The sequence below is a fragment of the Ovis canadensis genome, chromosome 24 (assembly GCF_042477335.2).
Source record: "Ovis canadensis isolate MfBH-ARS-UI-01 breed Bighorn chromosome 24, ARS-UI_OviCan_v2, whole genome shotgun sequence".
Classification (NCBI taxonomy): Eukaryota; Metazoa; Chordata; class Mammalia; order Artiodactyla; family Bovidae; genus Ovis; species Ovis canadensis.
In genome coordinates this window covers 32487773-32511779 of record NC_091268.1, presented here as the reverse complement: position 1 = coordinate 32511779, position 24007 = coordinate 32487773, and the positions used below count along the sequence as shown (strand labels likewise).

Sequence of the window (24007 nt, the reverse complement as noted above, 5' to 3'; positions counted from 1 at the left end):
ACATGCGCAGGACTAGCCAGATAAAATAAAGGTCTTAACACCTATTCTCATTTTCTTGAAATTGAGTTTCTGACAGGTCTGTTAGCTGTGATGATTTGCTTTTCAAATGGAGATATCCTAACAAAATATAATACTTAAACTCAAACACACGATCATTACCAAGCCTGCTTTTCATGTTTGCTGTGAGAAACTGAATTTACTATGTTTGTTATAGAAAATTACATTTGTTAGAATGTTTCTTTTAAGAAACTGGATCTATCATCCACGTTATAACAATCATTTCAGGGCCTGTGTATATAAACTCACCATCTTTGACCTCATTAACTTATATTTGTAACTCTACCACTTTCTAAGTGACATCAAATTAGCTGCTTTTGAGAGCAACAAAACACTTCTGTCTTTACCTTCTTGCTACAGGCCTGTGTGACAAAAATAAATCCCATGATTCTAAAACAAATGCAAAGCATGCTTCTTTGTCAACATCAGAACATTTATTGAGCACTTTGTAAATGTCAGGCACTGTGCCAAGCACCTTCGCGTATGTCGTCTTAAGCCATCCTCACAACAGCCCTGTGAGGTAGGTACAAGGATTATCCCCTCTTTGAGTTGTTGAGCAGCTTCCCCAACAAAACGCCACTAGTCAATTGCATTGTGAAGAGCTGTTTGCCCTGGAGAAGGGCACACTCCTGGGAAAAGACAGCCGCAATAACAACCTTCTATTGACATTTGAGTGTTTTCTGTGATTAGCGACTGGGATCATAGCACCAGGAGGGTAACGACCAAGAGGTGGACGTTAAAAGGAAAACATCCAAGATGAAAAAGATTTTTCTAGGTATAATGCAATATGGGAGAAGGAATTCAAGCATTGGGTAGGAGTTGAAATAGATTGGACATCTATTTCATTTATTTCTATGGCCAAATAGATATCACCTCTGAGTCCATTATTCTCTTCTTTGAATTTTCCACTTCTCTCAACTCATCACTCTCTCCCGCTACCTAGTCCAATACACCAGCACATTCAGTCTTTTCTCCATTCAACATGTATTGACCTGCACTGTCCAATATAGTGGTCACTAGCACATGCAGCTATGTTAGCTTATCAGAACTTATTAGAAGCAAAACAAAAAATTCAGTTCCAAGGCTGCACTAATCACATTTCAAGTGCTCAGTACCCATCTGTGAAAGTTCTAGGACAGTACTCTTTCAGACAGTTGAGGCAGTGATGGTAGCCGCAAGAATGAAAAATCTGAGTTCCTGACCTTGAGGAGTACACAACCTTAGAGAGAAAAATAAAACAGCCAGCATTATTTATTAAGAGTAATACACACTGAGCCCTTGTTGTCAAATGGGCACCCTGCTAAGCCCTTTCGGAAGTGACCCTTTAGCTGCATCCTCCTAACACCATGAAAGAAATGCCGTTATTACACTTATTTTACTGACAGGATGAGATGCAAGTACACCTTGTTTTATTGTGCTTCACTTCATTGCACTTAGAAGCTATAGAGTTTTTCTTATTTTACAAGTTGAAGATTTGTGGCAATCCCACCTACATCATGCAAGTCATTTCTCAACAGTATTTGTCTGTATCACATTTTGGGAATTCTCACAGTATTTCTAACTTTTTCTTTATTTTGTATTTGTCATGGTGACATGTGCTCTTTGACATTAGTACTGCAAAAAGACCATAACTCATGGAATGCTCAGATGATGGTTGACAGTGTTTTTCTTTTTTTAGCAATAAAGTATTTTTATTTTTGGCCACCCTGGCTTGTGGGATTTTAGTTTCCCTACCAGGATTGAACCTGGGCCCTCTGCAGTGAAAGCTCGGAGTTCTAACCACTGGACCACCAGGGAATTCCCCTGCAATACAGTATTTTAAATTAAGGCATATACACAGTTTGTTTTAGACACAATGCTATCACGCACTTAATAGACTACAGGATTGTGTAAACAAACTTTTATGGGTACCAGGAAGCCAAAAAATTCCTGTGAGTCTATATATTGCTGTGGTCTGGAATCCAGTAACTCAGAAGTATGCCAGGTATACTTAACTTGTCCAAGGTGTGCGAAGAGTAATATGGGGCAGCAAGACCAAGGGAACATTGCAGGTCAAGAAAGGAAAGTGAGCTAAATGCCATTTGGGAATTTTAAGGAAGGTCAGAAGTAGATAGGGCTTCCCTCTTAACTCAGTTGATAAAGAATCTGACTGCAATGCAGGAGATCCGGGTTCGATTCCTGGGTCGGGAAAACCCCCTAGAGGAGGAAATGGCAATACACTCCAGTATTCTTGCCTGGAAAACCCTATGGACAGCGGAGCCTGGTGGGCTACAGCCCATGGGGTTGCACGAGTAGGACACTTAGTGACTAAACCACCACCTCCACAGAAGCAGAGAAGGATTCAAGCCAAATCTGTCTAGATCATGGTTGCTCAACACGTGGGCCACAGACTCTCTACATCAGAATTACCTGGGGTGTTCCTTAAAAGTGCAAACCCCCTACACCCCATTAGGAGCCCTGTGGGTGGGGCCTGGGAATCTATGTTTTAAACAAGCTTCCTGTCTCCATCTCAGTGCTTCTTTCCTGCTCACTAAAGGAGGTTTCATTCTTTCTGGAGTTTTTTCTCTACTCTTCTCCAGTAGCACATTGGGCACCTATCGACCTGGGGAGTTCATCTTTCAGTGTCATATCTTTTTGCCTTTTCATACTGTTCATGAGGTTCTCAAGGCAAGAATACTAAAGTGGTTTGCCATGCCCTTCTCCAGTGGACCACATTTTGCCAGAACTCTCCACCATGACCTGTCTGTCTTGGGTGGCCCTACACAGCATGGCTCATAGTTTCATTGAGTTAGACAAGGCTGTGGTCCATGTGATCAGTTTTCTGTGATTGTGGGCTTCATCCTGCCTTCCCTCTGAGGGATAAGGATATGAGGCTTATGGAAGCTTCCTGATGGGAGAGACTGACTGTGGGGGAAACTGGGTCTTGTACTTATTGGTGGGGGGGCCATGTTCAGTAAATCTTTAATCCAATTTTCTGTTGCTGGGTGGGGCTGTGTTCCTTCCCTGTTGTTTGATCCGAGACCAGACTATGGTGGAGGTAACGAATAATGGCAACCTCCTTTGTTGCTGTAAAGAACAATATTGCATAAAAACCTGGAAAGCTAGGTCCATGAATCAAGATAAATTGGAAGTGGTCAAACGGAAGATGACAAGAGTGAACAGTGAACAATGACATTTTAGGAATCAGTGAACTGAAATGGACTGAAATGGATGAATTTAACTCAGATGACCATTATATCTATTACTGTGAGCAAAAATCCCTTAGAAGAAATGAAGTAGCATTCATAGCTAACAAAAGAGTTTAAAATGCAATTCTTGGGTGCAATCTCAAAAACGACAGAATGATCTCTGTTCGTTTTCATGGCAAGCTTTCAATATCACAGTAATCGAAGTTTACGCCCCAAACAGTAATGCTGAAGAAGCTGAAACTGAACGGTTCTATGAAGACTTACAAGGCCTTTTAAAACGGACACCCCCAAAAAGATGTCCTTTTCATTCCAGGAGACTGGAATGCAAAAGTAGGAAGTCAAGAGATACCTGGATTAATAGGCAAATTTGGCCTTGGAGTACAAAATGAAGTAGGGCAAAGGCTAACAGAGTTTTGCCAATAGAACACACAGGTCATAGCAAACACCCTCTTCCAACAACACAAGAGACAACTCTATATATGGACATCACCAGATCGTCAATACTGAAATTAGATTGATTCTATTATTTGCAGCCAAAGATGGAGAAGCTCTATACAGTCAGCAAAAACAAGACTGGGAACTGACTTGTGGCTCAGATCATGAACTTCTTATTGCCAAATTCAGACTTAAATTGAAGAAAGTAGGAAAAACCACTAGACCATTCAGGTATGACCTAAATCAAATCCCTTACAATTTATACAGTGGACGTGACAAATAGATTCAAGGGATTAGATCTGATAGACAGTGTGCCTTAAGAACTATGGAGCTATGGAGGGAGGTTCGTGACATTGTATAGGAGGCAGGGATTAAGATCATCCCCAAGAAAAAGAAATGGAAAAAGGCAAAATGGTTGTCTGACCAGGACTTACAAATAGCTGAGAAAAGAAGAGAAGTAAAAGGCAAAGGAGAAAATGAAAGATATACCCATTTGAATGCAGAGTTCCAAAGAGTAGCAAGGAGAGATAAGAAAGCCTTCCTCAGCGATCAGTGCAAAGGAATAGAGGAAAATAATAGAATGGGAAAGACCAGAGATCTCTTCAAGAAAATTAGAGATACCAAGGGAACATTTCATGCAAAGATGGGCTCAATAAAGGACAGAAATGGTATGGCCCTAACAGAAGCAGAAGATATTAAGAAGAGGTGGCAAGAATACACAGAAGAACTAGACAAAAAATATCTTCACAACCCAGATAATCATGGTGTGATCACTCACCTAGAGCCAGACATCCTGGAATGTGAAGTCAAGTGGGCCTAAGGAAGCATCACTACAAACAAAGCTAGTGGAGGTGATGGAATTCCAGTTGAGTTATTTCAAATCCTAAAAGATAATGCTGTGAAAGTGCTGCACTCAATATGCCAGCAAATGTGGAAAACTCAGCAGTGGCCACAGGACCGGAAAAACTCAGTTTTCATTCCAATCCCAAAGAAAGGCAATGTCAAAGAACGTTCAAACTACCGCACAATTGCACTCATCTCACATGCTAGCAAAGTAATGCTCAAAATTCTCCAAGCTGGACTTCAAGAGTACATAACTGTGAATTTCCAGATGTTCAAGCTGGTTTTAGAAAAGGCAGAGGAACCAGAGATCAAATTGCCAACATCTGCTGGATCATCCAAAAAGCAAGACAATTCCAGAAAAACATCTACTTCTGCTTTACTGACTACACCAAAGCCTTTGACTGTGTGGATCACAACAAACTGTAGGAAATTCTGAAAGAGATGGGAATACCAGACCACCTGACCTGCCTCTGAGAAATGTGTATGCCGGTCAAGAACCAATAGTTAGAACTGGACATGGAAAAACAGGCTGGTTCTAAATTGGAAAAGGAGTATGTCACCCTGCTTATTTAACTTATTTAACTTATATGCAGAGTACATCATGCAAAATGCTGGCTGGATGAAGCACAAGCTGGAATCAAAACTGCCGAGAGAAATATCAATAATCTCAAATACACAGATGACACCACCCTTAGGGCAGAAAGAGAACTAAAGAGCCTCTTGATGAAAGTGAAAGAGGAGTGAAAAAGTTGGCTTAAAACAACATTCAGAAAACTAAGATCCTGGCACCTGGTCCCATCACTTCATGGCAAATAAACAGGGAAACAGTGGAAACAGTGAGAGACTTGGACTTCAAAATCACTGCAGATAGTGACTGCAGCCATGAAATTAAGATGCTTGCTCCTTGGAAGAAAAGCTATGACCAACCTAGAGAGCATATTAAAAAGCAGAGACAATACTTTGCCAACAAAGGTCCATCTAGTCAAAGCTGTGGTTTTTCCAGTAATCATGTATGTATGTGAGAGTTGGACTATAAAGAAAGCTGAGCACTGAAGAACTGATGCTTTTCAACTGTGGTGTTGGAGAAGACTCTTGAGAGTCCCTTGGACTACAGGAGATCAAACCTGTCAATCCTAAAGGAAATCAGTCCTGAATGTTCATTTGAAAGACTGATGCTGAAGCTCAAGCTCCAGTACTTTGCCACCTGATGAGAAGAACTGACTCACTGGAAAAGACCCTGATGCTGGGAATGATTGAAGGCAGGAGAAGAAGGGGACGACAGAGGATGAGATGGTTGGATGGCATCACCGACTGGATGGACATGTGCTTCAGAAAGCTCCAGGAGTTGGTGATGGACAGGGAAACCTGGCGTGCTGCAGTCCGCGGGTCGCCATGAGTCGGACACGACTGAGCGACTGAACTGAAAGGAGTTTTCAGCATCACTGGTTCAGGCCAAGGTCCCGTTTGTTCCCCCTTTCCCTTGCCTTCGACCTGACTATGGATTTAGGCTGGAGGCTGCGCTGCGTAACCTCGGACAAGCCTCTCAAGAGTCTCAGTTTCTCCGTACGTAACACGGGGAGCCCGGCGGGCCCGCGGCGAGGCTCCCTGGAGGCCTCGCACGTCAGCCGCCTGGCGCACAGTAGGCACCCAGCAAGCGCGAGCCCCGCCGGGCCGCCAGAGTCCCGTCCCTCTCGGCCGGCCCGGGCTGCCTACCCTCGCAGATCTGCTCCCACAGGTTCTTGCTAGGTAGCTCCGAAACCTGCACCGGCGAGACGGGCAGATCGAGGGACTCAGGAGACACTACGGGCACCTGCGTCCTGGCAGTAATGGACGACTCGTTGGAGACTGTCCCTTCCAAGCGCTGGGCGGTGCGGCCCACAGGTCCGGGCGCCGCCATGGCCGCGGTCATGGCCGCCGTTTCCACGGCAACCGAGCGCCCAGAAAGGCCGCGACCCGGAAGAAGCCGTCTCTTGCGGGGACGGGCCGGCGAGTCGACATTGACTTCCGGGTCACGGCGGCGCGGGCTCTCACGTGGAGGCGGGGAACTTTGGCCTTTGGGTGAGTTCGGAGAGCGCGTCGTACGCGGGACGGAACCAGGACTGCAGACTGAGTCTGGGGATTTGCGTGGCGAGCCGAGGGACCAGACGAGGATGGCTTGCACCCTCAGATCCACGTCCCCCCTCGTCGCCGGTCTGAGGCGCCATCCTCAGGAAGTTCTCCCGCCTTGGAGCGGACCTGGCACCCGGCGTAATCCCTCCCTCTTTGCGGAAACCTTGGTGCGGTCGGGCGTTTGAGGGGGCAGTCTGCCTTCGCGGCTCCCTTGCTTCCTCTTAGTGAGCCTGCGGTGGGAGTTGGGTTTTGGAGCACAGGCTCCGAAGTTCTGCGGGCTGGGTTCGAATCCTTGTTTTACCCCTTGCTGGCTTTGGGACCCAGGGCAAGTAAATTAAAGTCTCCAAGTCTCAGTTTGCACGTCTCTGAGATGGGTTATTTACACCGATCCTCATGAGGCTACTGCTAGAATTTAAAAGCGCTTTTGGAGAAAGCATTTTGCGTTCTTAGGCGACGCTGTAAGGTTTATTTCCTCTTCCCTTCTTGAAGGAATGAATACACTTGGGATGTCGGGTTTGAAGGAAAGGGTCTTCTTCACTGCCGAAGAGGACAGTGCTGCAGTGTTTTAAACGATGGAGATAGGAAGAGAAAGGGATTAAGCTGGCGACAAACTCCCTTTGACTTCTTCGTTGTTACAGATCTCTAGACCACTCCTCCACTTGAGGCGCCCTTGGCTCCACCCTCTCCGGTTTGGCACCTTCTCCCTCTCCTTTGCAGGCCCCTCTTCCTCTGCCCACCCATTTAAACGTTAGAATTCTCTGAGGTTCTGTCTCAGGCTCGTTCTGTTCAAAGCTTACATACCATCCATATATTTCTAAATTTATGTCACCCATATCAGTCCAGTCACCTCTGAGCCTCAGACCCATACAGCCAGCTGTCCACCAACATCTCCCCATGGATACCTCAAGGTGTCTGGCGTCGCAGAGAGTCAGACACGACTGAGCGACTGAACTGAACTATTCCAACCAGACTGTTGCCTTCAGTCACCTCTCCGCAGTCACCTTACACTTCAGTTTTTTTGTCTTAGGGCTTAGCATTTCCATCCTGTGCTTGCCCAAGCTGGAAACCTCTTCAGAAAGTTTGCTGACAACTGGTAGGCCAGATTTGATGACCTGTCTTACTCTGACCTTACCACTGTGCTTGCTTTTATCACATGTATCACTGTTAACACAACTCTTTCCCATCACACCTGCTTGCTTCTTGATGGCAGGGAAGTCTTTTGTTCATTTCTGTGTCTCTAGCATCCCTTCCTTCATTCAGTGAGCATTTATTGAGCACCCACCCTGCTAGGTACAAAGCTGGGCCCTGGGAATACAGCAGAAAGCCAGACAGCCAGGAGGAAGCGTGCGGTTGATCCCTCAGATCTCCAGGTGCTATAGGAGCCAACTATGAGTGAACTTGAGCTACAGCTCAGACCTGGCCTGGCTCTTTGAAACAGCTTAGAGTGAGGCATGTCCAGCCTCTGGGCTCTGAGGCTGAGGAAAACTGCTGGATGAAGCAGCTCCTGGCCTTTGCTGCCCACTGTCCAAAGCTCCTGTGAGGAGCCATTTGTTTCTGGATTCCCTGAGTGTCTCCATGTCATCTAGTCCAGGAAGCAGGACCTGGGCTGGTGACTGGAGTGAGAGACTAGTCCAACTGGAAGCTGAAATGTATTTGATGGCCCACCCAGCACCTTCTCATAGGCGCCTCCATGACAGCCTCCCTCCAAAAATAAAAAGCTGATCATTCAAGGTCATTAAATGTTGCCAATTTGTTTGAAAAATTAAAAACATTGAAACAGGCTTATAGACTGGATGTGGCTCCCACCACCACCTGTGAGCCTATGATCTCATCTGGTTCATTGCCTCTTATGGATGGGGAAACTGAGGCCCAGAGAAGCCTTGCTAGGTGGCAAGACTGTGTGGAATCACCATTTGAACATTCTCAGCCCCAACCGGGCTCCTCACCATACCTCGCTTTTGCTCTCATTCTTAGGAAGGTAATTAGAAGAGAGTTACCCTAGGTATAGGCTGGGGCAGTTAATTTCCAGATGCAAAGCAACAGAGCTCTTCAGATGAAGCAAGGGTTAATTATATCACAGTTACTATCTCTGCTGAGAATCAGCAAGAAGAGTTAACCTAAGATTTCTGTCCCCTTCATCCAGTAAAAGGTAAGACACCAAGGGCAATGCCTGGCCTGTGGCTTGAGTGCAGGTGTTTCAGTGGCTGGCACAGGGTACATTTCTGTGGGATGAATGATTAGGCTTAAGAGACTTGAGGAAGGGGGTTCGGAAAGCAGTCAACAATCTACCAAGCACTTTCCATGGATTATTTCTTCTTTCCAACAGCTCTCTGAGAAAGGACAGATTATCTCCCCCCATTTTCAGATGGGGAAGTTAAGGCCCAGGGAGGATAGGTGATTGACTTAAGATGAGGGAGCAACGTGGATTTATTTGAACCTGAGGCTGTCAAGATTTAAACTGGGGGTTTCCTAGGTGGCCCTAGTGGTAAAGAACCTGCCTGCCAATGCAGGAGATGTAAGAGACTCAGGTTCGATCCCTGGGTTGGGAAGATCCCCTGGAGAAGTGCATGGCAACCCACCCCAGTATTCTTGCCTGGAGAATCCCATAGACAGAGGAGCCTGGTGGGCTACAGTCCATGGGGTCACAGAGTTGGACACGACTGAAGCCACTAAGCACGCACTGTTTCTTCCATCATATTTCCCTTTGCTCCCCAGGAATCGTGCCCATTTTCCCAGCCCCTAACCTTTCAGACCATCCACTCCAAGAAGCATGACTCTTGGTCATACCTAGTGGAGTTGTACTCAAGGCCACTTCATGTGGGATTAATTAGTACCATTTCTTTTTTTCAGGAATGATCACTAAGGCTCACAAAGGAGAGGTGGGCCTTGGGCTCCCAGAGAAAAAGAAGAAGAAGAAAAAGAAAGTGGTTAAAGAACCAGAGACTCAATACTCAGTTTTAAACAGTGACAATTATTTCGCAGAGGTTTGTCCAAGAGCCACACCACCCTTGAAGGATGTGATCCAAGAGCAGGCACCCAGAATGCCTCTTGTGAAGAAAAAGAAGAAAAAGAAGGGTCACAGCACCATCTGTGAGGAGCACCTTGAACCTGAGATCACATTACGTGCTGGACGGACTGAGCGGTCACGCAGCCCCAGGATGCAGGCACTTGGTCTGTCTGAGTCCCTCAGTGCAGAGAAGAAGAAGAGGAAGTCCATGTCCCCTGGCTCAAGGGTGAAGACCTCTCCAGACCCCAGACAGGACGAGGAAGTGACCAGAGTTGGCAAGAAGCTCAAAAAACACAAGAAGGAGAAAAAGGCCAAGGAAGCTACAGCCTTGTCAGGCAGGGATCCTTGGTTCTGCGAGTCTGGGAATGCATTGTATACTCACTCAGCTGGGAAGGATGGCGTCCAGGAGCAGGCAGCCTCGGGACAGAAGCAGAAGCAAGGGAGTCCCAGGGAACACAGCGTGAAGATGAAGAAAAAGAAGAAGAACAAAATCCACTGGGAGGGAGATCCCCCTCTGGGGCGCCCTGAGTGCTCCTGGTCCCTGGAGAGCAGCCCTACGAAAGGAAGTAAAAAGAAGCCAGTCAGAGTTGAAGCTCCAGAATACATCCCCATAGGAGATGGCCCCAGGGCCTCTGTGAAGAAGAAAGTGAAGTCCAAGAAAAGGGGGGAGCAGGCAGACGCTGAGGAGCCAGCTCTGAAGAGGAAGAAGAAGAAGAAGAGGCAGGAGAGCGAAGTAGCAGAGGAGCCTTGGGAAGAGGTAGGCTTTCCTTCAGAAGCCAGCTGCTTGGGGAGAATAAGGGTGAAAGTTCGGAGTGTGTTTGTGTGTGTAATCAGTCAGAAAAGGGGGATTTACTGACACAGATAACTGGAAAGTTTGATAGCTGTCTAGCTTCAGGTATGGCTGGATCTGGGCGCTAGTGTAATATCCTCAGTAGTACAGGTATATATCCCTTGCTATCGAAACTTTACCCAAGTTTTCACTATTCTGCACTCAGGGTCTGGATTAATAGGATTAAGGTTTTGAGTTATTAATGGGACTTAATTACTATTAATAATTATTAATAATTATTTTTAATTATTAAAATTTATTAATAGGAATAAGTTTTCAGATAAATTCCTCTTTCTAAGCTCTTACCACTTGCTATCTAAAGCTCAGGACCCAAATAGTTCTTGAGATAATATGATGTCCAGAGCTATCTGAGCTCAAGATACACAGTTTAGGGATCAAATTAAATTTGGATCACAGAAGATGCCTATGTGGCTTTTCCTCGCTCTGGCCTTTGTATCTTTCAATGCTGGTTTTAGTCTCAGGCTCCTCCCCACCCCAACCCCGAAGTGAGATGGTCCCAGCATCTCCAGGCTTTCATCATAGTAGTTAAGCCACCCGCAAAGGGAGAAGGGCAGCCTCTCTAAAACGATTACAGGAAGCGTCCTGGCACTGCTCTCCCAGCTCTCCATTGGGTCACACAAACCAGAAGCCCTGGTCTGAAGCCAATGAGTGGGCAGGGGCTGACAGCATCCATCCCACTGGCACCCTACTGTCCAAAGCTGGGGGGAGGTGGGAGTCCTGTTACCAGGAGGAGGGGAAGGGATGGCCGCCTGCTGGAGATGGCAGAGATGTGCTGTCCATCCAGACCAGCTTCTGGGATGGGGGCGGGGAGGAAGGGGGTGGGCTGAGCACGGGGACCCGGGGGCAATGTGAGCGAACAGAGTCCTCCAGGGCTCAGTACGTGGGACTCGGGCTGCCAGACAGAGCACACCCGAAGCACGAAAGTGGCAGTTGTCACTGCTGAAGACCTCGGGGAAAGTGGCCATCCTGAATCTCACTGTCGCAGGGTCCTGCAAGGGGCTGCACAAGGCAAGGACACCGTGTGGAAGCTGAGACCTGTGAGGGGCCGGGGCCGTCTGTGGCCGGGGAGCAGCAGGTGCGGAGACCTGGGAGGAGCAAAGGGGCGGGGGTGGCAGGGGCTGGGCCTGCTGGGGCCTGGCTGAGACTGTAGCCACTGCAGGGGTCTAGATTTCCTCGTAAATAAGATGGGAGCCTGTGGAGGGTTTGGGAGGATGGGGTGGTGTAGTCCAGGTGTGGTGGTTTTATTATTTTTTAATTGAGATAGAACTGACATAGGGCATTCTGTAAGTTCAGGATGTCCCCAAGCTGCTGTGTGGAGTGGACTGGTGTTGGGGGTGGGGAAGCAGCGGTGGAGCCTGTCCTAGTGGTTCAGGCAGGAGAGAAGGTACTGACTGGAACTTGGAGTTGGGGGGCATGGGGCATGGTATGGAAGGGAACTGGGGGGGATTCAGGTTCACTGCAGGGCTGCCAGCCCCCGCCTCTGCCTCCCCTGACCCCTGCCCGCCCTTCCTGGCCGTTTGGTTTCACCTGGGAAGTGAGGTGTCGTCTGGCAGGGAAGGTCATGCTCTCGGCCTGAGTCGGGAGATCTGGGTTAGTGTGAGCCCTGTCCCTGAGCTGTGTGGTGACCTCGTGATGGTCCCTTTACTGCTCTGAGCCTTAGTTTCTTCATCTGGCAGATAGGTCAGTGCCACAGTTCTGAGGCCAGAATTGGGGAGCGTGGTGGAAGAGAAGGGCTTCGCAGGTAGCTGAGCAGTCAGGAATCCACCTGCCAATGCAGGAGACGTGGGTTTGATCCCTGGGTTGGGAAGATCCTCTGGAGTACGAAAGTAGGAAATGGCAACCCACTGTAGTCTTCTTGTCTGGAAAATTCCATGGACAGGGGAGCCTGGTGGGCTACAGCCTCTAGGGTCGCAAAGAGTCTGCTTCAACTTAGCACCAGTGGAAGAGAGGGGAAGGCAGTTGTTGTGGGGGAGGTTGGGGGGGGGGGGTGGCGTGGGAGAGGGGTGGCGCTGCAGCCTTGCGTCTTTTCTGGACTCGCACAATCTCACCTGCTGGGCTGCCCCAGTGGAGGCCATGGTCCACTTGAGCCTTACTTCCTCTGCCTTCTCTGCAGGAGCCCGACACGGACTTGGAGGTGGTGTTGGAAAAGAAGGGCAACATGGACGAGGCACATATAGATAAGGTATGGCTGGTGCTCATCATCCCCCACCTCCCCCAGCCCCCCAGAAACAGGCTCACCTCCTAACCGGCCGCAGGAGCCTGGTCCCGGAGGTGCTGGGGGCTTCTAACCGGCCACAGGAGCCTGGTCCCGGAGGCGTCGGGGGCTTCTAATCGGCCAAAGGAGCCTGGTCCTGGGGGCGTCAGGGGCTCCTAACCGGCCACAGGAGCCTGGTCCTGGAGGTGTCGGGGGCTTCTAACTGGCCACAGGAGCCTGGTCCCGGAGGTGTCGGGGGCTTCTAACCAGCCACAGGAGCCTGGTCCTGGGGGTGTTGGGCGCTCCTAATCGGCCACAGGAGCCTGGTCCCAGAGGCATTGGGGGCTCCTAACTGGCCACAGGAGCCTGGTCCCGGAGGCGTTGGGGGCTCCTAACCAACCAAAGGAGCCTGGTCCCGGAGGTGTCAGGGGCTCCGCAGGCCCCCAGGCCGGCCTCTGCCCCACCTCCAGGGGCAGGGAGCCTGTGGCCGCCCTCAATGCTGGGAGAGCCCTTGACTGCCACGGCCTTGGCTGAGGAGCATCTGGTCCTTCAGCATCCCAGGCTGAGGTTGTCCTACTCCTGACTGCCGCAGGGGGAGGAGAGGACATGTCCCCAGAACCCGCAGGCTGGGCAGGGGAGACAAGCTCTGCCTGGCCCATGTGCCATCTCCTTGGCTCCTTGCTGCTGCTGCGTTGTTTTTCTTTTCTTTTTTAACTTTATTTAAATATAATTGACATAGAATAATTACACATATTTAAGGTGTACAGTTTGATGAGTTTTAATGTATGTATCCATCTAGGAAACCAGCTAAGCAATTAAGATAAAGAACATACCCACCATTTCCAGAAGTTTCCTTGTGCCCCTTTGTAATCCATCCCGCCCTTCCCCATCCCCGGGTAACTGCTTCTACTCTGTCACTGTGAATTAGTTTATATTTTCTAGAATATGTGTATAATTGGGATTATACAGCAGTGCTCCTTTATAAACAGGCTTCTTTCACTTAACATAATCACTTTGAGATTTATCTATATTGTTGCATGTATCAATAATTTATTCGTTGTTATTGGCTGTCCAGTATTCCTAGTACTATTTGTTTTGATGTTAAAAACATTTTCAATTGTCAACTGAATTGCCTAGATTGCCTTTGGAAAAAATCAGTTGACTCTGTGCGTGTCTGATGTGTGGTGTAGGTCTATTTAGAGGCTCTCCATTGAGTTTCACTGATCTGTATGTCTGTCTTTACACTAGTACCTCATTGTCTAGATTACTGTAACTATATAATAAGTCTTCAGTCGGGTAGTGTAAGTCTCTAGCATCATTCTTTTTTAAGTTACTTTGGCTCTTTCACGGCCTTTGTGATTCTATATAAATTTTAAAATTAACTTGTTGATTGCTACCAAAAAATACTGCTGGGGTTTTGATTAGGATTGCCTTGAATCTCTAGACCAATTTGGGGAGAATTAACATCTTAATAGTATGAAGCCCTCTGATCCATAAGCATGGCATCTTTGTCCATTTGTTTAGGTCTTCTTCAATTTCTCTCAGTAATGTTTTCTAGTTTTCAGTGTACAGGTCCTACACATCTTTGTCAAGTTTTCCTTAATTATTTTATCTTTTTGGTGCTGTTGTAAATAGTATTTTAGTTCAGGTTTTCATTGTTGCGTGTATTGTGCTAGTCTGTAGGAATATAATAACTGTTGTACAGAAGCTTTAGGATGGATTGTTTTATTGTGGACCGGCTTCTGCTATTGTCATGCCCAGAGCTTATGTGGGAGCCGGCCTTTTGGAATTGAGATATTTTGTGATCCTGGACCCCAAAGCTTATCAGAACAGCATAGTAAATAACTACATAAGTGTGGCCTTGGGCCATTGCTGACAAGGTGACCTTGGCAGTCACCAGCCCCATGACCCCGTGTAGGGGGCTGTGATGACCTGACGAGGCCGCACTGGGGAGGCACTCAGCAAGGGCCTGCCCAAAATCTGTGCTTAGTAAGCGGGAGCCATTCACCTGTCTGTGTCCTCAGGCCACGTCAGGGAGGGACTGCTGGACAGAAGCCGCAGGGTATGATGTGGGCACAGCCCGGGGGTGGCCCCACTGCTCCAGGAGAGAGATATGGAGGAGTGCTTGCAAGCCAGCCATGTACGAGCATGGGGGGCCTACCAGATGTTTCATGGAGAATTCCCTACCTGATGCCTTTGGGGCCCTTCTCCCTGGAGGAGGAGCAGAGAGAATCACTAGGATGCTGCTGCCAGAGCCCAATCCAAGGCTTGGCACAGAGTGCGGGTCTCTCAGAACCGGGAGCTCCCCAGCCTCCTGCAGGGCATAGTCTCTGGGGGCGAGGAGGCCCAGCCTCCTGCAGGGCATAGTCATTTGGCAGGAGGGGAGGGGGGTGGGGAGGGCTGGGCTGCAGGGGCTAGTGAGACCTCCCAGAGAAGACAGGTGAGCGCTGACTCGTCTAGGCCCAGCCCCTGCCCGACTCTTCTCCCAGGTGTCCCAGCCACTCACATGCCACTTGTCCCTGCAAGGCTCACCAGCCACCTCTCTGCTTCCTATGAATTTGTGCCTGTTAAGTACTTCACAGTTTCTAAGAAAACTGTTTTGGGTGACAGATGGCCTCAATGTAAGTGAAGCTTTCTGCTTCACCTCTCTGTCTATTTTTTCTGTAAAAAGTTCCTTATGTCAAAAAAAAAAAAAAAAAAGGTGGGAGAAGCAACCTGAAATCCCACCACCTAATAATAATCGCTGTTAACCCTTTGTTGTTACATTCTTCCAGACTTTTCCTTTGTAACAGTATACCTGTGATTTCAAAGCAGCATGCGGTCATAGGCTGTATACTGTTCTTTTCACTTTTATCACTTAGCAGGTGAGCTGCTTTCCACTTCGCTGAGTGCACATCCACTGAAGTTCCACATGGTTCCTCGCTGGCAGCTTGACTCCCCTGTGGGAATCTGCCATCACTTTCTCTTTCATCCCCACAGCTGCCACTCGACTTTGTTTTATGTAGTTTTGAACTACATAAACAGTCACCTCGTTTCAGCCTGTGGCAGATGAGAAGAGAGGAGGAAAGGCCACAAACTAGGGGCAGCTGAATTACAACTGAACCCTTGGGGGGAAGGGTCAGGCCCTCGAAGCTTCTGTATCCAACTGCAGCGTCATTAGTGCGCTGACTGTGGCCTTGAGCCACTCTGCTCACAGTGTGTGAGGTCCCTGCTGTGCCGGGGGCTGATAGTCTTACGTTCCGAACCAGTTCATTGTGAGCGGGGGACTTTCTCACACCAGCCAGTAAGTCCCTGACATACTCAGCGTCCTGCAGTTCAGCTCAGCCTGCTGCTCTCTGCCTGGAGATACTGTCAGATCCCTCAGCTGAAAGGCTCTGTCCCACCAGACTACTCCCCACCCCCACCCCCCACATTCAGATGTCAGTCTTAAGCCAGGTTGTCAGCTGTGCCTCAGACCAACCAGCTACATATCAGAGGTTCCAAAGACTTCCTCCTTGGGTTCAATTAATGTGCCAGAGCAACTCACAGAACTCACAGAGGCACTTTACTCGATAGATCACTGGTTTATTCTAAAGGTATATAATTCAGGGGCAGCCAGAAGAATGAGATTCACAGGGCAGCGGGGCTTGGAGCTGCCATGACCTCCTGGAGAGCTCCAGTCTCACCAAATATCCAGGGTTCACCAACCCGGAAGCTCTCCAAAACCCTGGCCTTTTGGGTTTTATGGAGACCTCATTACTGATACAGTTAATTAAATCATTGGCCATTTGGTGGTTGAGCTCAATCTCCACCTCCTGGCCTCTCCCCAGAGGTCAGGGGGGTGGGCCTAAAGGTTTCAACCCTTTAATCTGGCGGTTGGTTCTCCAGGCAACCAGCCCCCATCCTCAGGTGCCTCCCAGAGTCACCTAATTAACATAACAACTTGAATTGTTCTTCTCAAGAGATTCGTAGGGTTTTTGGAACTCTGTGCCAGGAATGGGGTGAGTCTATATATGTATATTTCTTGTTGTATATTTCTTACTATAGATTACAGTATGACGGTTCTCTGTCTCCCAGTTATCCTCTGAGGTAGAGGTATTCGTCTGTTTGCGGATAAATAGACCATGATACAGAAAGATTAATTGACTTACCCAAACTACACAACTAGTTACAGGCGGTGCTAGGATTCAAACTTGCCAATCCCTGTCTCAGCATTCTGTGTTCTTTCTAGAAGATGCTGTCAGCAAGAGAATTAACTACAATATCCTTTGCACAGCCAGGGCTGTGGGCCGTATATTTTGGGAAAATTTCAACCCCAAATGGCTCTTACAAACATAAGAAGGTTCTAATGCTAAAGGTAGATAAGCGTCTTCTAGTCTAGAAAGATTCATCTTTTTTCTTTTTTTTTGTCACATCTTGTGGCTTCTGGGATCTTAGTTCCTCCATCAGGGATTGAACCCAGGCTCCAGCAGTGGAAGTGCTGAGCCCTGACCACTGGACCACCGGGGGGACTCCCTGGAAGATTCATCCTTAAGGAATGGAAAACAAGGATGAATGAGGCCTGCACATCTTAGGCCAAGGAATTGCTCCTTCAGGTGATTAGAGAATATTTTTGACAAATGCCTCCTGCAGTCTGTAACAGAACAAAGCTGCCTGAGATACCACCAGATCCCTCAGGTGAAGATCCCTTCAGTCTCTCCCTGACTCCCACCGCATCTCTGTCCTGGCTTTGAAGCTCAAAGGAAACTGTCTGTCTCATTGCCCTCTTCGCTTTCCTTTCCCTTGCTCAGGTGAGGCGCAAAGCCTTGCAAGAAGAGATTGATCGTGAGTCGGGTAAAACGGAAGCTTCTGACACCAAGAAGTGGACAGTAAGTTTGCCACTGGGCTCTTTGAGGAGTGCTCCAGCGTCCCACCCACCCCTTTCACCTTGTGGAGCGGAGGGACAGGAGGCCGAGTCCATCTGGCCCAGAGGCAGCCCCAGCCCGCCAGCTGGCTCCCTTCTCCACAGAGCTCGTCCTGAGCTCATTTCCTTCCTTTTGGGAGAGGTGCTTGCCTACCTCCTGGAGAACTGGCTGCTTGAGATAAGCTGCCTGAACCTTTGTCTCCTCTTCTGGACGGGCGGGATGTCCTGGGCACCAGTCTCTTGGGGCACATGATGACGAGCCCTTCCCAGCAGTGGGCGGTGTCCTCAGAAGGCTGCTGGCACAGGGGAAGGGGGCAGAGGTGGGGGTGTGTGTGGCAGGCCTCTGGTCCAGTTGGAGTAGGAAATTTCCAAACCAGGGCCGAGGAGATGGGACAGGAGCATGGGGCACATGATCTGGCTGAAGTGGGGATGGGAGGGTGTGGTGGGCACTGCTGGGGTATGTGTGTGGGAAAGCGGGGAGCTGGGGTAGAACTCAGTTTGCAGGCCCGAGGCCTAGGAGTGGGCAGAGGGAAGAGAACTTGTTAATAGGCGTGGATCTGGGGGAAGAGGATCCAGATGCCGGGAAGGTGTGTCTGCTTGTGCTGTTTGAAGCTTTCATAGCGGAACACAGAAAAGAACAGTTGATTTGAATCTAAAGACCCGCGATCCTTTCTGAGCTCGGCCACTTTCTATAGCTATGAGACTTGAGCGAGTAACTTCCCTCCTGTGAACTTCAGTCTCCGCACCTGTAAACTGGGACTGGTGCTCTGGCCCAGTGGAGTATGGAATGCAGCTTGTCACGTGTCGTTCCTCTAGGGCCTCCTTTCTCTCCATCCGCTTGAGCTGGGCAGAGCTGATAAGATTCTGTGATTGAGTTAGGAAGGCCAGAAGCCGGCCGGCGCCACCCAGAGCCACAGCCCAGCGGCTTTACTAGCAGACCCGACCACAGGGGGCTGCCCTGGGGCTATACTGGCGGACCCGACCACGGGGGCTGCTTGGAGGCTGGAGTCTTCCGAAAATGCTTTAGTGGCACTGCCTCAGGGCCCAGGACCCCTTGACTGCTGAGGCACATGGTGGGCATGTGAGACCAGGTCCCCTCCAGGAGCTGGCTCCCAGGACTGGTCAGCCCCTGCTCAGACCAAGCGCAGGGTTGTCAGATGTGGCCTCATTCTAGAAATTGAAGGCCTGGGAAGCTGTCTTTGGTCCTGTATTGGGGCCACTGTGAAGCTGGGGGAACTTGTCACCAGTTCACTTAGGGCAGCTGTAGTAATGACTGGTTCCTATTATTCTCCCAAAGCCGACCTAGAATTAAGAGCTCCGCTAGTGTTTGGCTTACAAGGGGAAAGTTCCTGGGTGGCACGGAGGTCAGCAGTCCTGGTGGGGTGGGTGGGTAGGAGGTGGGGTAGAACAGCCATCTCTTAAGGATTTAAAACCAACCAGGAATCCTGCTCTGGGTTGTTGGTATCAAGTCTGATCTGAGCCTCAGTGAGCCCTGTCGGGGGTGGGGGGGAGTGTTACACTCCCACTTTACAGATGAGGACATTAAGGACATTCAGAGAGGTTAAGTAACTTGACCATGGTAACACAGGTAGTGTTTGATCCTGAGTCTTCAGAGTCAGTCTTCATGGGGAGCTGGGTTTCTTGGGAAGGGAGCCTTCTGTTGGGCCACTTCTCTGAGAGGCTCTTTTGCATTTTCTCGAACATGGGTGATTAGTGCATGGGTGGTAGAGTGCTCTGGACAGGAATTGGAACCCCAGGTTCCTGGGCTGACTCTGCCTCCCGACTCCTGTGACCCTTTACCTCTCCAGGCCTCCATGCCTTTCCTGCTAGAAAACGCAGTGCTTCTGCGAAGATAAATGCATTTCAGACTCCTGCTTGCACTCTCCACCTCCACCTTAGGCTGACAGATGAGTAGCCAGCTGGTGAGGCGTGTTGTACTGACTGCCATGAACTGGGGGAGAAGGAGTTAAGCAGACGGGCAGCTCAGTGTGAAAGGTGGCTCTGGTGAGGGCCAGACCCAAGACGCAGTTCCAGCAGGATTACTGAGTAGCCTGAGTCCCCTCCAGCTGCAGACCTCCATTTCCTCATCAGAGGAATGGGAACCCACAGCACTCCTCCCAGGGCTCGGCTGGAATTAAGAAGTAATTCCAGTGAGCCTTTGATCATCTGGAGCCTCCCTGGCTGGGGGCTGGGGAAAGACCAGGGCTTTGGAAGCCAGGAGAATAACCACCTGTTTTCTCTTACCACAGGGAACCCAGTTTGGCCAGTGGGATACTGCTGATTTTGAAAATGAGGAAAAGAAACTAAAATTTCTCAAACTCATGGGTGGCTTTAAGAATGTGTCCCCTTCCTTCAGTCGCCCCTCTGCCACGGTGGCCAGGCCCAACATGGCTCTCAGCAAGAAGGCGGCCGACACTCTGCAGCAGAAGCTGCAGCAGGACTACGACCGGGCCCTGAGCTGGAAGCACAGCCGCGGGGCCGGCCTCGGCTTCTCCACCGCCCCGGCCAGAGTCTTTTATATTGACAGGAACGCATCCAAGTCAATCAAGTTTGAAGATTAAACTCTGCTGTCTTGTGCCCCAAAACACCCAACGTTGCTTTTATTGTTCTATCAGGCAGATGAAAGCCATAGGACAGTTGTCTTGAATCGAACTCCTGCGAAGATTAAGGACAACTGTGTTGATGCTTGGACAGACTGGGGTGAGGGCAGTTCCTTTCAAGACCCAGGAGAACGTGTTGAGTGGCTACTGTTTTCTGTGTGACGCTTCCATTCCTGTTGAAGACAGTATAACTAGCAGTAGCTCACACGTACCGAGTGCTTCCTGTGTGCCAGGCACTTACATGTTTCCCCTGCATTCATGTATTTAATCGTCAGGATTCGGAAACAGGTGCTATTATTATCCTCATCTTAGGACATGGGGTTCTGGGATGAGGAAACTGGGGATTAGGGATAAAGTAATAATATTGCCTCGGGTCACTCAACAAGTGCCAAGAGTTCTTTTGTGCCCCAAGGCCTGTCAACTATTCACTACACTGAATGTCCCCTCTAGGGAGTTTCACCCAAAATATTCATTGGGATTAAAATGTCTTTTGATTGAAGAAACAGGCATATTACATGTCTACATCTCAAACAGGAAGTGGGATTAATGTAAACGGGCAAGAGCAAGCTTGTTCCCCTCCCCCTTGTTGGAGTAGCCACAAGCAGAGAGCATTCCCACCAAACAGATGTGGCTGAGCTGCCTCTGCCGCTGGGAAACTGTTTCTAAACCCATCATGCCTTCTGCAGTCTGTGTTCCTTCCATCCCCAGGGCTGTGCTTGGATTTAATCTTTCTGCTTTAACTGGATTCTGAGCAAGGCATTTAAGAGAGCAATTGGCTAATCCTCCACATGCACGAATGGCACGTTCATTCCCAGGGACGTGTTTGTTGGATTCTTTCCAACCACAAGGAAGAGAATCCTAAGTGACTTCCATAGAGGAGGTCGAATGTCAGGAGGCACAGAGATGGTGACAGGGCGCTGCCTCATCAGCCTGGGAACAGTGTTTCCAAAGCCTTGATGCTGCAGCCAGCCTCACAAACTCCCGGTACCGCCCTCCCGAGTGACATGTGACTACCTTCTCTCCATTCACCTAACATTTTGCTTCCCAGAATATAAGTTCTGCATGGGCCTTTTTCACACCACTTGGCTTGAACTCCCCCGCCAGACATGCTATCTCAGGCAGGCCTGGGCAGCCAGGAAATTCAGTCTCACATGGAAGGGGGAGTCCTGTGTAGGGAGTTGATTCAGCTTCCCATGAAGGAAACAAACGCTTCCTCTCTGCTCTACCATCCTACCCTGGCTTCAGCTTGTTGGAAAGATGGCTGTAGCAATTCCATGCAGCAAATCAAGACACTGGACCATTCCAGAGGGAGAAGAGAAAGCTTCTTGTGGTTCAAGGAAACTTCCAGAAGCCGTTTTGTCATAACTTGTTGCCCAGCATTGGGTGCCCAGCGTTGCCCGTCCATTCTTGAGCCAGCCTGGCATGTAGAGGGAAATTCTCAGGCCAGTCAGGGAGATAGGTTCAGATGCTGGCAAGGTGAGTGTGGGTCCATTATTGGCCCAGCGGGCAGAGTGGAGGCCAGTCTGCCTGGGCCCTGGCCAGCAACCATTGGCCAGGTCTAGAGTCCCACATACCTGTGATAGCCGTGATTCTGGTGGGCCACCTCCCTCAGAACCTGAATGTGGCCCTCCACGGATTCAGTCTTGAGATACATAACAGAAGAGGCCCACACGGTAAGGTTCTGCATTGAGTTAGCTCTTCAGGGCATGTCCTCTTCCGACGGGTGGTCTTGATTCACCCTATAGGAACTTGGCCCAGTGTGAAAGGACCAACCACGTCTCTGATCCCTGTGTCTTGCTGAGAGCTCACATCAGTTTGGGCCTGCAAGGCTGTCAGGAAGGACCGTGCTCACCCATGTACTGTGTGATTCTGGAGAGTGGATGAGCAGTTGTCCCCCACCTGTCCCCATCATGGTCCTCGTTAGGGGTGTGATGGTCAGGCCATTCCCCTCTTGCCGCCCAGTGTGTAGTCTCTCTGTGATAGGATTTGACTTTCTAGCACACTGGCTGAAGAGTTCCACTTGGCTTGGGAAGGTTTATTAGTCTGTTCCTGAAGCAGGGTCTAAGCAGGGAAGGTTGGACAGCCAAGACGGCAGGATGCCAGGTGTCCTCAGATTGAACTTAGCCTTGTCTCGGCTGCTCTTGTAGGGGCAGACCATGCTGCTCTAGCGACGGCTCCAGCTCTGAGGTTAACTGGACCTCTCTGTCCTTTTGTAAACTGAACACTGTCTTGAGTCACCCCTCTCCACTTTGCCCCATGTCCTGGGTCCTCCTCAAGCTTTCTGCGAGGTGTTTTTTTGGTGTGATTTTCCATGTTCATTTGTTGATTCTGTGTAGCACACAGCCTCTCTCCACTGGAACAAAGCAGTTTTTGGATTTTTACTCAGAATCTGGGAGAGGTGGGTGGGGGTGTCTGGTATGTAAGCACAGCCAAGGTTTTAGTTGAATATATAACCACCCTGTTCTCAAGCACGTTGGCCTTTTCTCCCTTGGGGATTTCTCACAGACTGACCCTCCTCCTATGTATGGCAAGGGCCTTCCCTCCTTACAATTGCCTTTATCCAGCTGTTCCCCAAACCTCAGGATTCTTAACCACTTTATTCCTTGAGGTGATTTCCTGCTGTTTCCCACTAAGTTCCTCCCTGAGGCCACCCTTCTGCATCTAGATTGGCCCATCAAAAGTATTTGCCGGATTAGAGTTCTTCCCTTAAAAATTGTGTGTTTAGCTCTACAAACAGAACTGTTCAGGTTCTATGCATTCCCCCAACCCCCCCGCCCATCCCAGTCCTCATTGGAACCTGTTAATATGTTGTGATAAAACAACAGGAGTTTAAGGTAGCAGATGGAATTAAGGTTGCTAATCAGTAGTATGATTTGACTGGGTCTACCCAGATAATCCAGGATTAAAAGTATCAATAGAAGACAGAGACAGAAGACTCAAGAGATTTGTAAGAGACACTCAACAAGCTGTCACTAGTTTGAAGACAAAGGAACCCCATGCCAAGGCATGTGGGCGGCCTCTAGAAGCTGGGAAAGGCAAGAAAACCGATTCTCCCTATAGACTCCGGAAGAATGCAGCCCGGCCAACACCTTCATTTTGAAGGAAAGACCACTGGACTTCAGACCAGTAGAGCTGTAAGGTGATAAAACTGTGACATTTTAAACCCCTAAGTGTGGCAGTTTAAAGCAGCAATAAATTAATACAGGTCTCATGCAGGTTTTCATTTTTACCTTATTTCCTAAAAATGTTTTCTTCTGGTTCCATCATTCTTCACTATCGTAGACCTCACGCCATGTAGGCTGCAGTCTTCAGAGACTGGCTAATTTAGTTAACAGGCTGGGGAGCCCACATGAGAACACTGAAAATCTCAGCTTTCACCTGGGCCAGGGTGACGCGTGAATCAGAAGCTGCTTTGGTGTAACGTATCCCTGACCTAATGTGAAAGTCCAAGTCCAGGTTAATGGAAGAGCAATAGAAATTCAGGCTTGACTCGGGCTTGGGCACTGATGCCATCTGGTGTATATAGACTCAAAATAGAAGAAATGACTTAAAAGTGCATAATTTGAATTTGCCAATTGATTTTTCATTTGAACAGTATCATATGGTAAAAGTGGTATAGGAAACGATTTTAATGGAATAATCTTGTGTAATAAAGGCCACTTGGGAATATTTGAGCAATGCCACCATGCTTTCTCAATGTATTTTGTTCAGTACACTCTGCTTCAGTGGAGGCCATTTTCTCAGCAGAATTCTTGGGGTGGGGGTGGGGTGGGGTTCACTGTTAAGCTGGCAGAAAATCCACAGCATATTCTTGGTCCCAAATTATTCAGTTAAAACATGAG

At 48.9% G+C, this 24007-nt stretch overlaps 1 protein-coding gene across 4 annotated transcripts; it reads left to right on the top strand.

Moving 5' to 3' along the window:
- The first annotated feature begins 5668 nt into the window (after nucleotides 1-5668).
- KNOP1 (lysine rich nucleolar protein 1) lies at nucleotides 5669-23848 on the top strand. 4 transcript variants are annotated; one of them, XM_069570242.1, is made up of 6 exons: nucleotides 5669-6581; nucleotides 9483-10396; nucleotides 11475-11564; nucleotides 12603-12671; nucleotides 17453-17530; nucleotides 19815-23848. In XM_069570242.1, exons 1-6 carry the CDS (start codon nucleotides 6350-6352, stop codon nucleotides 20124-20126), a joined length of 1695 nt encoding a protein of 564 aa, XP_069426343.1. In that variant the 5' UTR covers nucleotides 5669-6349; the 3' UTR covers nucleotides 20127-23848. The 4 variants fall into 4 exon arrangements, with proteins under 4 accessions (XP_069426343.1, XP_069426344.1, XP_069426345.1 ...); XM_069570244.1 differs by having other exon boundaries at nucleotides 6553-6799; XM_069570243.1 differs by lacking the exon at nucleotides 11475-11564.
- Nucleotides 23849-24007: the final 159 nt, after the last annotated feature.

Coding starts and splice junctions, on each gene's coding strand:
- KNOP1 (XM_069570242.1), top strand. CDS start 6,350: ATGGACGACTCGTTGGAGACTGTCCCTTCCAAGCGCTGGGCGGTGCGG. Junction 11,565..12,602: donor CTGTGGCCGGGGAGCAGCAG/GTGCGGAGACCT, acceptor CCTTCTCTGCAG/GAGCCCGACACGGACTTGGA. Junction 17,531..19,814: donor CTGACACCAAGAAGTGGACA/GTAAGTTTGCCA, acceptor CTCTTACCACAG/GGAACCCAGTTTGGCCAGTG.